The following is a 12,355-nucleotide window of genomic DNA, read 5'->3' as shown; positions in this document are numbered from 1 at the left end:
GGCCCGGCCCTGCCCGAGGGACCCGCTGGCCGGCGCAGCTCCAGGGCCCAGGGGAGAGCAGGTCCGGCCCTGCCCGAGGGACCCGCTGGCCGGCGCAGCTCCAGGGCCCAGGGGAGAGCAGGCCCGGCCCTGCCCGAGGGACCCGCTAGCCGGCGCAGCTCCAGGGCCGGGGGGAGAGCAGGCCTGGCCCTGCCCGAGGGACCCGCTGGCCGGCGCAGCTCCAGGGCCCAGGGGAGAGCAGGCCCGGCCCTGCCCGAGGGACCCGCTAGCCGGCGCAGCTCCAGGGCCGGGGGGAGAGCAGGCCTGGCCCTGCCCGAGGGACCCGCTGGCCGGCGCAGCTCCAGGGCCCAGGGGAGAGCAGGCCTGGCCCTGCCCGAGGGACCCGCTGGCCGACGCAGCTCCAGGGCCGGGGGGAGAGCAGGCCCGGCCCTGCCCGAGGGACCCGCTGGCCGGCGCAGCTCCAGGGCCCGGGGGAGAGCAGGCCCGGCCCTGCCCGAGGGACCCGCTAGCCGGCGCAGCTCCAGGGCCCGGGGGAGAGCAGGCCCGGCCCTGCCCGAGGGACCCGCTGGCCGGCGCAGCTCCAGGGCCCAGGGGAGAGCAGGCCCGGCCCTGCCCGAGGGACCCGCTGGCCGACGCAGCTCCAGGGCCCAGGGGAGAGCAGGCCCGGCCCTGCCCGAGGGACCCGCTGGCCGGCGCAGCTCCAGGGCCCAGGGGAGAGCAGGCCCGGCCCTGCCCGAGGGACCCGCTGGCCGGCGCAGCTCCAGGGCCGGGGGGAGAGCAGGCCTGGCCCTGCCCGAGGGACCCGCTGGCCGGCGCAGCTCCAGGGCCGGGGGGAGAGCAGGCCTGGCCCTGCCCGAGGGACCCGCTGGCCAGCGCAGCTCCAGGGCCCGGGGGGAGAGCAGGCCCGGCCCTGCCCGAGGGACCCGCTGGCCGGCGCAGCTCCAGGGCCCGGGGGAGAGCAGGCCCGGCCCTGCCCGAGGGACCCGCTGGCCGGCGCAGCTCCAGGGCCCAGGGGAGAGCAGGCCCGGCCCTGCCCGAGGGACCCGCTGGCCGGCGCAGCTCCAGGGCCCAGGGGAGAGCAGGCCCGGCCCTGCCCGAGGGACCCGCTGGCCGGCGCAGCTCCAGGGCCCGGGGGAGAGCAGGCCCGGCCCTGCCCGAGGGACCCGCTGGCCGGCGCAGCTCCAGGGCCCAGGGGAGAGCAGGCCCGGCCCTGCCCGAGGGACCCGCTGGCCGGCGCAGCTCCAGGGCCCAGGGGAGAGCAGGCCCGGCCCTGCCCGAGGGACCCGCTGGCCGGCGCAGCTCCAGGGCCCAGGGGAGAGCAGGCCCGGCCCTGCCCGAGGGACCCGCTGGCCGACGCAGCTCCAGGGCCCGGGGGAGAGCAGGCCCGGCCCTGCCCGAGGGACCCGCTGGCCAGCGCAGCTCCAGGGCCCGGGGGAGAGCAGGCCCGGCCCTGCCCGAGGGACCCGCTGGCCGGCGCAGCTCCAGGGCCCAGGGGAGAGCAGGCCCGGCCCTGCCCGAGGGACCCGCTGGCCGGCGCAGCTCCAGGGCCCAGGGGAGAGCAGGCCCGGCCCTGCCCGAGGGACCCGCTGGCCAGCGCAGCTCCAGGGCCCGGGGGAGAGCAGGCCCGGCCCTGCCCGAGGGACCCGCTGGCCGGCGCAGCTCCAGGGCCCAGGGGAGAGCAGGCCCGGCCCTGCCCGAGGGACCCGCTGGCCGGCGCAGCTCCAGGGCCCGGGGGAGAGCAGGCCCGGCCCTGCCCGAGGGACCCGCTGGCCGGCGCAGCTCCAGGGCTCTCTGGCCCTACCCAGCTCCAGCGTGGGGGCAGCTGGCGTCCGGGGGGAGAGGTTTTCAGCGCATGGCAGGGCAGACGAGCCAAGCACGGGGCCAGCTGGGCCTGGGGTCGGGGCTGGCCTGGCTGCACTGCCGAGGGTCGCTCACCTTGCCCTCCGGCCGGGCCTGTGGGCCGGCCTGGCCGTGCTGCCGGGCGGCGGGCTCGAAGAGCAGCGGTGTGGCGCAATAGTGGACCAGGCGTGAGGACTGCTTCAGCGTCTCCAGGTCTGCCAGCTGCAGGGACAAGGGCAGAGCTGCGGGAGGTGGCCCTGGCAGAGCCGCGGGGGCTGCTCCCCCCCAGCGAGGGCCGGGCGCCGGTAGCACTCACGCTGATGGGCATGTTGGACTGGGCCGACCTCTGCTGCCACGTCACGAAGAGATTCTCAATCTTCATCTGCTTCTCCAGCTCTGCGGGAGGGAACGGAGCAGTCATGGGAGCTGGAGCCAGGCCCCTCCGGCTGCGTCCCGCTGGACGTGCTGGGCACCCCCTCACCTTTCCGCTCCAGGCTCTTGATTTCCAGGAACTGGGCACCGTGCCAGGCCACGGGGTCGCGTGGGCCCGGCGCGGGGCCCAGGGGGACGCCCTTGCGGGTGGTGACGTCGCGCAGAGCCTCGTCGAAGGGCACCATGTCGGGCGGGAAGTGCAGGGCGGGCAGGCTGCGGGCGGAGCTGCTGAGCCGGCCGTGCTCCTTGCTGGGGGGTGGGCTGGCGCTCCGGATCAGGGCCTCCACCTCCAGGGTGGAGTTCAGGAAGGGGTTGGGCTCCTACGGCGGGAGAGACGGCCTGAGACCTCCTGTACCGCTAGCCAGGGCCAGCCCCTCACCAAGGCACGGCCCCAAAGCCCAGGCCCTCTCACGTGGCCTGCCACCCTCCTCCTTCCTGGCCTCAGCCGGCTGTTGTGACAACTGTGCCCAGGGCTTCCCCAACCGATGCCTCCAGCCTGGCATCGGCAAAGTCAGAGCCGCAGGTATCCGCCCCGTCGGGCGTGGGCTGGGCGTCCGTGGCTCATTTGTGGGGCTGGGGATGCGGAGAACCGCAGGTATCCACCACGTCGGGCGTGGGCTGGGCGTCCGTGGCTCATTTGTGGGGCTGGGGATGCGGAGAACCGCAGGTATCCACCACGTCGGGCGTGGGCTGGGCGTCCGTGGCTCATTTGTGGGGCTGGGGATGTGGAGAGCCGCAGGTATCCGCCCCGTCGGGCGTGGGCTGGGCGTCCGTGGCTCATTTGTGGGGCTGGGGATGTGGAGAGCCGCAGGTATCCGCCCCGTCGGGCGTGGGCTGGGCGTCCGTGGCTCATTTGTGGGGCTGGGGATGTGGAGAGCCGCAGGTATCCGCCCCGTCGGGCGTGGGCTGGGCGTCCGTGGCTCATTTGTGGGGCTGGGGATGTGGAGAGCGGCAGGTATCCGCCCCGTCGGGCGTGGGCTGGGCGTCCGTGGCTCATTTGTGGGGCTGGGGATGTGGAGAGCCGCAGGTATCCGCCCCGTCGGGCGTGGGCTGGGCGTCCGTGGCTCATTTGTGGGGCTGGGGATGTGGAGAGCCGCAGGTATCCGCCCCGTCGGGCGTGGGCTGGGCGTCCGTGGCTCATTTGTGGGGCTGGGGATGTGGAGAGCCGCAGGTATCCGCCCCGTCGGGCGTGGGCTGGGCGTCCGTGGCTCATTTGTGGGGCTGGGGATGCGGATGCAGGTTTTGTAGCCGTGCAGGGCTCTAGTCAGCCCCTATGGAGCACTGAGCAGCCTCCTTGGACAAGGAAGGGGCAGGAACAGACCCTGTGTCTCAGCCAAGAGCAGCAGGCCGGGAGGAGCTTTCTCCGGGGGCCCGTCAGGACACGCGCTGGGCGGAGACAACCCAGAGCGAGGGCAGAGCGAACCAGCTGCGGCCTGAGAGCGGCACCTGCCCGAGGGGCTCAGCAAGGCTGCCGGCCGCGGGGGAGCGGAGCCAGGGCCACGGCCACTGCTGCTACTGATGCCACAGCCCGTCCCCTCCCCCCTCCCCGGGGCTGGGAGCCGGCGCCGTGTCGGGCTGGTCCCTGACAGGCACAAGGGCCCCTCTCTGGCCTGGCCCGAGGGGGGGGGACGGGCCCCCCCCAGCTGGCCAGTCGCACTCCCCGTCAGTACCCCCAGCCAGTCGCCCCCCCCAGCTGGCCAGTCATCCCCCCGTCAGTACCCCCAGCCAGTCGCCCCCCCCCAGCTGGCCAGTCATCCCCCCGTCAGTACCCCCAGCCAGTCACCCCCCCCAGCTGGCCAGTCATCCCCCCGTCAGTACCCCCAGCCAGTCACCCCCCCCAGCTGGCCAGTCATCCCCCCGTCAGTACCCCCAGCCAGTCACCCCCCCCAGCTGGCCAGTCATCCCCCCGTCAGTACCCCCAGCCAGTCGCCCCCCCCAGCTGGCCAGTCATCCCCCCGTCAGTACCCCCAGCCAGTCGCCCCCCCCAGCTGGCCAGTCATCCCCCCGTCAGTACCCCCAGCCAGTCGCCCCCCCCAGCTGGCCAGTCATCCCCCCGTCAGTACCCCCAGCCAGTCACCCCCCCCAGCTGGCCAGTCATCCCCCCGTCAGTACCCCCAGCCAGTCACCCCCCCCCCCCAGCTGGCCAGTCATCCCCCCGTCAGTACCCCCAGCCAGTCGCCCCCCCCCCCCCCAGCTGGCCAGTCATCCCCCCGTCAGTACCCCCAGCCAGTCACCCCCCCCCCCAGCTGGCCAGTCATCCCCCCGTCAGTACCCCCAGCCAGTCACCCCCCCCAGCTGGCCAGTCATCCCCCCGTCAGTACCCCCAGCCAGTCGCCCCCCCCAGCTGGCCAGTCATCCCCCCGTCAGTACCCCCAGCCAGTCACCCCCCCCAGCTGGCCAGTCATCCCCCCCGTCAGTACCCCCAGCCAGTCGCCCCCCCCAGCTGGCCAGTCGCACTCCCCGTCAGTACCCCCAGCCAGTCACCCCCCCCAGCTGGCCAGTCATCCCCCCGTCAGTACCCCCAGCCAGTCGCCCCCCCCCCAGCTGGCCAGTCATCCCCCCGTCAGTACCCCCAGCCAGTCGCCCCCCCCCCAGCTGGCCAGTCATCCCCCCGTCAGTACCCCCAGCCAGTCGCCCCCCCCCCAGCTGGCCAGTCATCCCCCCGTCAGTACCCCCAGCCAGTCGCCCCCCCCCCAGCTGGCCAGTCATCCCCCCGTCAGTACCCCCAGCCAGTCGCCCCCCCCCCCAGCTGGCCAGTCATCCCCCCGTCAGTACCCCCAGCCAGTCGCCCCCCCCAGCTGGCCAGTCATCCCCCCGTCAGTACCCCCAGCCAGTCGCCCCCCCCCCCAGCTGGCCAGTCATCCCCCCGTCAGTACCCCCAGCCAGTCGCCCCCCCCCAGCTGGCCAGTCATCCCCCCGTCAGTACCCCCAGCCAGTCGCCCCCCCCCCCCCCCCCAGCTGGCCAGTCATCCCCCCGTCAGTACCCCCAGCCAGTCACCCCCCCCAGCTGGCCAGTCATCCCCCCGTCAGTACCCCCAGCCAGTCGCCCCCCCCAGCTGGCCAGTCACCCCCCGGCGGCGCCCTCCAGCCAGTCGCCCCCCCAGCCGGCCAGTCGCACTTCCCGTCGAAGGGCGGGGATGGGCGCTGCCAGGCCGTGGCGGGTTCTCCTCTGCCCGTGCGGGAAGGCCGGCGGGCCGGTCGCGGTGTCTGCCCCGGCACGGAGCAGGCGCAGGACTCTGGGCCCACGGGCCGGGTGCCAGCGTTTAGTGCTGCACAGCGGCCGGGGCGCGTTAGCCCGGGACTCTTGGGGCCCTTTTATGGCATCTGCGCTAACAGGCCCGCTGAGACCAGCCCCAGGCAAGGGGCCACGTACCTGCTTGCTGTCCTCGTGCCAGGGCGTGTCCAGGGAGCAGGCGTGGTGGAAGAGCCCCAGTTTCTGGCTGAGCAGGCAGTGCACGACGTGGGAGCGGGCGTTCTGCCACTGCAGCAGGCGGGTGAGGGCGCTGCTCAGGGCGCTGCCCAGGTCCGGGGACCAGTTGTAGGTGTAGAGCAGCAGCTGTGGGGAGGGCAGGCAGATGCTGCAAGTGCTGCTGGAGAAGGGCCCGTGGCCAGCCGCTGCCCCAAGACCCTGCGATGGGTGGGTCCGTGGTGCCCCCGCCCCCACCACGGTGCTGCGCCCTGGACCCACGGCAGCGCCAGGCAAGGCAGCTGCAGTTCCAGGCCAGGCGGCCGCCCCCACCCACCTTCTTGTCCAGGATCTCCAGGAGCAGGAATCGCTGCCGCGGGGCCAGGAAGGGGCTGGAGTCCGAGCTCAGCTCCACAGCCTCAAAGTGCTGCAGCCCCTTGTGGGCTGGAAGAGAGCAGAGGGGACCAGTCACCCCTTGTGCAGGAGCCCTGGGAGCCGGGCGCTTGAGCGGCCCTGGGTTGCCAAATGGTTTCAACACAACAACACCGGACACGCCCGACGTGAGATCCCAACGTACAGCGCAGCCGGGCACTGCTATTCGCTCCCTTCGCTCTGCGGTGCAGTGTCCGGGCGGCGCCTGGGCTGTGGCCGACCCGCACTGGCCTCTGCCTTGCGGCCCATGGCAGTGACCGAGCCGGCTCTACCGGCTCGGGGAAGGGGAGTCCTTGGCTGGAACCATGAAGGAGACAGACTACGGAGGGACTGGGAGTCTAGGGGCCCTGGGGCCCCATCTCAAGGGGGCTGAGGCGTCCTGGCCCTGACTCCTATAGCCCCATCCCGTCTGTGCTGGGCTGTGTCCGGGGGGAGCAACGAACCCCCCTGTCCTACTGGCTGGCGGAGCCTGTTCTGGCTGCTACGGGGCTGCAGCATTGGGAGGACCCCGACTCGCCGTCACAAGCTCCAATACTGGATGGTCCGGTTCGACTCTGGTCACCTGGCACCCCCAGCGGCCGCGCAGCAGAGATCCCGGCGCTGCCCCGCGGATGGCTTCTGCTGGTGGTGCACATCTGCACGGGCTCAGTGCACAGAACAATTTATTCCACACATGGACGGAAACAGTTAGAAGCTACATTGCTGCTGCAAGCAGCCACAGGAAGGTTCTGCCCCTGGGTGCCCACCAGGTGAGCTGGGGAGCGGCACCTCCATGGGGTGCATCTGGGCCCGTCGCCCCATCTCCAGTTCAGCTCCGTGCAGGCTCCTCCCGCCGAGCAACACATGTCAAGGGCCACGCTCCACGAGGCAGGGAACCGTCCCTCCCACTGCGCGCTCGCGGCGAGCCCAAGGAGGTGACTCCCAAGCAGGACTCGGAAACGAAATATACAAATACGATCAAGCCGAAACCGAATCCCAAGAGCCAGTCAAAAGCCGCAGCAGCCTCTGTAAGTCCCTCACGAGCAGGGGCCCTGGACGATCCGAACGGAGCGGAGAAACAAAAGGAGAGGGCCTGGCGTCTCCCCTTGGCAGCTCCCTGTGCACGGGCTTTCTGGGAATCCAAGTGCACGAGCCAGGCGGCCCCTGAAGAGGGGGAGCAGGCCCGGGCCCAGCGGGACACCGCCCGTTACCCTGCCCAGTCTGGACCGGGAGCTGGCTTTGCACAAGGCTCGACACGGGCGCCGGGGCTGACGAGATGTGACCGTGTGACGGCGCGTCAGGGTCCCCGCCTCCTGCACCCCACAATGGCCCGGACAGACTCCACCGGCCAGTAGAACAGGGAGTTTATTGCTTCTCCAGGACACAGCCCAGCACCGATGTCACCTGGTCACAGGGCCGGCCTAGGCTGCCTCAGCCCCCTTGCGATGGGGGAGCCTGGCCCCTAAATCCCAGCCCCTTGCCTAGGCTGCTTCCTCCAGGAAACTAGCTAGAAACTTCCCACTTCCTCCAGCCCTGCCCCCAGCCAGGGGCTGGCCTCCGCCCTATGGAGGGTGGGGACCCCGATGGGCCGGTGTGTGCTCCACCTTAGTTCCACGGGGCCGTGAGCACGGGCGTGTACCTGGCGCGGTTCACCCCATCCCGGACACCTGCCCCTTCTGCGGCGAGGGAGAACCTGGCCCACGCTGCAGCCCCTATTCCGGCTCCTCCAGAACCTCCTGCTGAGGGTCTGGCTGCACTTCTCCCCTCCCCTCTTCATTTACGCACACCCATCCGTGGCCCCAGAGTCGCGAGGCCTCGTCACCCTCCTGCCCTGGCGAAAGCTGCCGTCTGTAGCCCCAGGAGGAGGGTGCTGGGCGGGGGGTTCCCTGCGACTGGGGGGCCTATTTCCGCTCCTCCCTCGTGTCACGACTCCGGGCAGAGTTCCTCCGGGCGGCGCCCGCTGGCTCCATCGACGGCTGTGAGGAGCGATGGGCGCTGGCCGGGCTCTCTGCTCGGTGTCCCTAGTTAGAACCCTGTAGCCCGCACTCCTTCCCCCTTTGTCATTAGTGTCCAAGTAATTAACTGAACCACGGGTCCAGTCGGCCCTCCCGTAAGGTGGGGGAGGGGCTTTTAGACACCCTCCCATGTCTTCAACTCGACTCCTCCCTTTGACTGACGACTGGTCAGACAGGTTGGGAGCCCCTGTCCTGCTGGGCCGTGCTGCCGCCAGCAGGGGTCACCCACAGCCCCCCGCCCGGCATAGCCACCCGCCAGCGGGGGTCACCCTCAGCCCCCCGCCCGGCATAGCCACCCGCCAGCAGGGGTCACCCACAGCCCCCCGCCCGGCATAGCCACCCGCCAGCGGGGGTCACCCTCAGCCCCCCGCCCGGCATAGCCACCCGCCAGCAGGGGTCACCCTCAGCCCCCCGCCCGGCATAGCCACCCGCCAGCAGGGGCCACCCGCAGCCCCCCGCCCGGCATAGCCACCCGCAGCCCCCCGCCCGGCCTAGCCCCCCGCCCGGCATAGCCCCCCGCCAGCAGGGGTCACCCGCAGCCCCCCGCCCGGCATAGCCGCCCGCCAGCGGGGGTCACCCTCAGCCCCCCGCCCGGCATAGCCACCCGCCAGCGGGGGTCACCCTCAGCCCCCCGCCCGGCATAGCCCCCCGCCAGCAGGGGCCACCCGCAGCCCCCCGCCCGGCATAGCCCCCCGCCAGCAGGGGTCACCCTCAGCCCCCCGCCCGGCATAGCCCCCCGCCAGCAGGGGTCACCCGCAGCCCCCCGCCCGGCATAGCCCCCCGCCAGCAGGGGTCACCCGCAGCCCCCCGCCCGGCATAGCCGCCCGCCAGCAGGGGCCACCCTCAGCCCCCCGCCCGGCATAGCCGCCCGCCAGCAGGGGTCACCCTCAGCCCCCCGCCCGGCATAGCCCCCCGCCAGCAGGGGCCACCCGCAGCCCCCCGCCCGGCATAGCCACCCGCCAGCAGGGGCCACCCTCAGCCCCCCGCCCGGCATAGCCGCCCGCCAGCAGGGGTCACCCTCAGCCCCCCGCCCGGCATAGCCCCCCGCCAGCAGGGGCCACCCGCAGCCCCCCGCCCGGCATAGCCGCCCGCCAGCAGGGGTCACCCTCAGCCCCCCGCCCGGCATAGCCCCCCGCCAGCAGGGGCCACCCGCAGCCCCCCGCCCGGCATAGCCGCCCGCCAGCAGGGGCCACCCTCAGCCCCCCGCCCGGCATAGCCGCCCGCCAGCAGGGGCCACCCGCAGCCCCCCGCCCGGCATAGCCCCCCGCCAGCAGGGGCCACCCGCAGCCCCCCGCCCGGCATAGCCCCCCGCCAGCAGGGGCCACCCGCAGCCCCCCGCCCGGCATAGCCACCCGCCAGCAGGGGTCACCCGCAGCCCCCCGCCCGGCATAGCCCCCCGCCAGCAGGGGTCACCCGCAGCCCCCCGCCCGGCATAGCCGCCCGCCAGCAGGGGTCACCCGCAGCCCCCCGCCCGGCATAGCCCCCCGCCAGCAGGGGTCACCCGCAGCCCCCCGCCCGGCATAGCCCCCCGCCAGCAGGGGTCACCCGCAGCCCCCCGCCCGGCATAGCCACCCGCCAGCAGGGGTCACCCTCAGCCCCCCGCCCGGCATAGCCACCCGCCAGCAGGGGTCACCCGCAGCCCCCCGCCCGGCATAGCCCCCCGCCAGCAGGGGCCACCCGCAGCCCCCCGCCCGGCATAGCCACCCGCCAGCAGGGGTCACCCTCAGCCCCCCGCCCGGCATAGCCACCAGCCAGCCGCCTGCGCTACATCACACCTTGTGTGCAGGTAGGTGGGCACCCGGGCTCACGGTGCCCCCCCCGCGGGGGAACGGGCCATTTCAGCAGCGGCGGGTTTGCCGGAACTCCCCTCCTGCCCAGGCACAGCTGGCCCCATCCGGCCTGCAGGCGAGGCCCTGCCTCTCCCGGGCAGGGCGCCCCCGGGCACAGGTGGACACAAAGCCCAGCCCCCGCCGCGGCAGCCCCTGAACCAGGCCAGCTGGGTGGCCGGATCGGGCGCACGCGCAGTCCCCACTGCAGCACCGGCACGTGCCCCACGCTGGCCCGAGGCCTGGAGACAGCGAGGCCCCCCCCGGGGAGGGGCCCAGCGCTGCAACCGACCCACCCTGGCTCTCGCTGCAGCAAAGGCAACGGCTCCCGGCCTGGGCCGGCCGGGGGGAAGGGAGCAGGCACGGAGCAGCGCCATGGCTCCCACGCGGCTCCCCGCCTGGGCCGGCCGGGGGGGAAGGGAGCAGGCACGGAGCAGCGCCATGGCTCCCACGCGGCTCCCCGCCTGGGCCGGCCGGGGGGGAAGGGAGCAGGCACGGAGCAGCGCCATGGCTCCCACGCGGCTCCCCGCCTGGGCCGGCCGGGGGGAAGGGAGCAGGCACGGAGCAGCGCCATGGCTCCCACGCGGCTCCCCGCCTGGGCCGGCCGGGGGGAAGGGAGCAGGCACGGAGCAGCGCCGCGGCTCCCCGCCTGGGCCGGCCGGGGGGAAGGGAGCAGGCACGGAGCAGCGCCATGGCTCCCACGCGGCTCCCCGCCTGGGCCGGCCGGGGGGAAGGGAGCAGGCACGGAGCAGCGCCATGGCTCCCACGCGGCTCCCCGCCTGGGCCGGCCGGGGGGAAGGGAGCAGGCACGGAGCAGCGCCATGGCTCCCACGCGGCTCCCCGCCTGGGCCGGCCGGGGGGAAGGGAGCAGGCACGGAGCAGCGCCATGGCTCCCACGCGGCTCCCCGCCTGGGCCGGCCGGGGGGAAGGGAGCAGGCACGGAGCAGCGCCATGGCTCCCACGCGGCTCCCCGCCTGGGCCGGCCGGGGGGAAGGGAGCAGGCACGGAGCAGCGCCATGGCTCCCACGCGGCTCCCCGCCTGGGCCGGCCGGGGGGAAGGGAGCAGGCACGGAGCAGCGCCATGGCTCCCACGCGGCTCTCCGCCTGGGCCGGCCGGGGGGAAGGGAGCAGGCACGGAGCAGCGCCATGGCTCCCACGCGGCTCCCCGCCTGGGCCGGCCGGGGGGAAGGGAGCAGGCACGGAGCAGCGCCATGGCTCCCACGCGGCTCCCCGCCTGGGCCGGCCGGGGGGAAGGGAGCAGGCACGGAGCAGCGCCATGGCTCCCACGCGGCTCCCCGCCTGGGCCGGCCGGGGGGAAGGGAGCAGGCACGGAGCAGCGCCATGGCTCCCACGCGGCTCTCCGCCTGGGCCGGCCGGGGGGAAGGGAGCAGGCACGGAGCAGCGCCATGGCTCCCACGCGGCTCCCCGCCTGGGCCGGCCGGGGGGAAGGGAGCAGGCACGGAGCAGCGCCATGGCTCCCACGCGGCTCTCCGCCATGCCGCCCGGCTGGGCGACCTGGGGCAGCCCCGTGCTGCTGCGCCACTCGCCATTTCATCCCAGCTGGGGCCTCGAGGGGGCAGGTGTGACTGACCCCGGGGAGGGGCCCAGGCCAGCCCCTGGCCCACGCTCACAGGCCCGGCCTGGGAGAGACGTGCCCAGCCTGCTCCGAGTGGGACCCGTCTGCCCTGGCGCGTGCCAGGCTGGAAAGGGACCGGAAGGGCCCTGGGTGCGCGGGCCATTCTCCTCCGCAGAGCCCGCCGGACTCATGCCCCTCCTCCCCACACGGGCACTGCGGGAGAGCAGGCGGCAGCGTCTGAGCCGGCCAAGCCCTCTGCCGAGGGAGCAGGGCAGCGCGGGAGCTGTCACACCTCTCGGGGGCAGGCCCGGCCCCCCCGGCTGCGGATGGTGGCCCGGCCCAGCCTCCGCGCAGGGCGCTGGGCCGGAGTAGCCAGGCTGTGCAGCAGCCCTCAGCTCCAGGGCAGCCGGCCTGGGAGGGGGGCAGCCCTTGGGCAGAACACGCCCATCCAGCAACCCAGCCCACGCTCCCATGCCGAGCCCCAGCAGGGAACTCGGCTGGACGGGGCCAGGAGCCATCTGAGCCCAGCGCCTGGCAGGTGCAGCTAATCGCTGCCTGCCCCGGCCCCCGGCACTGCCCGCTCGGGACCCTTGGCCTGCTCCCCGGCACCGCCCCACATGCCCCCGGCCTGCTCCGGGCCCGCCCCGCCGCCCAGCCCACACCCGCGCTCACCCTGCTCAGTGCTGTGGCGCCACTGGTGGATGCTGCGGCCCAAGAGGAGGAAGTGGCGGGCGGCGGCAGGCCGAGGACTGGAGCTCTGGCTGGGGCTGTGTGGCAGGAAGGCGGTGCCCTGAGGAAAGCTGCAGGGAGAGTCCCACACGGAGCATCGGCACAGGGAGCCTGGCTACGA

The 12,355-nt window shown here is 74.2% G+C and overlaps 1 protein-coding gene across 1 annotated transcript in view; it reads right to left on the bottom strand.

The window, feature by feature from the left end:
• The window catches only part of SZT2 (SZT2 subunit of KICSTOR complex), a 183,277-nt gene that overhangs the window by 27,880 nt on the left and 143,042 nt on the right, over positions 1-12,355 (bottom strand). Inside the window, 6 exon segments of the mRNA XM_089780666.1 lie at positions 1,936-2,061; positions 2,156-2,235; positions 2,321-2,591; positions 5,645-5,827; positions 6,015-6,121; positions 12,178-12,305. Of these exon segments, the coding sequence (XP_089636792.1) occupies positions 1,936-2,061; positions 2,156-2,235; positions 2,321-2,591; positions 5,645-5,827; positions 6,015-6,121; positions 12,178-12,305 (895 nt within the window).

The sequence above is a fragment of the Pelodiscus sinensis genome, chromosome 9 (genome assembly GCF_052426305.1).
Source record: "Pelodiscus sinensis isolate ZL-2025 chromosome 9, ASM5242630v1, whole genome shotgun sequence".
Taxonomy (NCBI): domain Eukaryota; kingdom Metazoa; phylum Chordata; order Testudines; family Trionychidae; genus Pelodiscus; species Pelodiscus sinensis.
The sequence above is the reverse complement of the archived record's forward strand: the minus strand, read 5'-3'. Positions and strand labels throughout refer to the sequence as shown.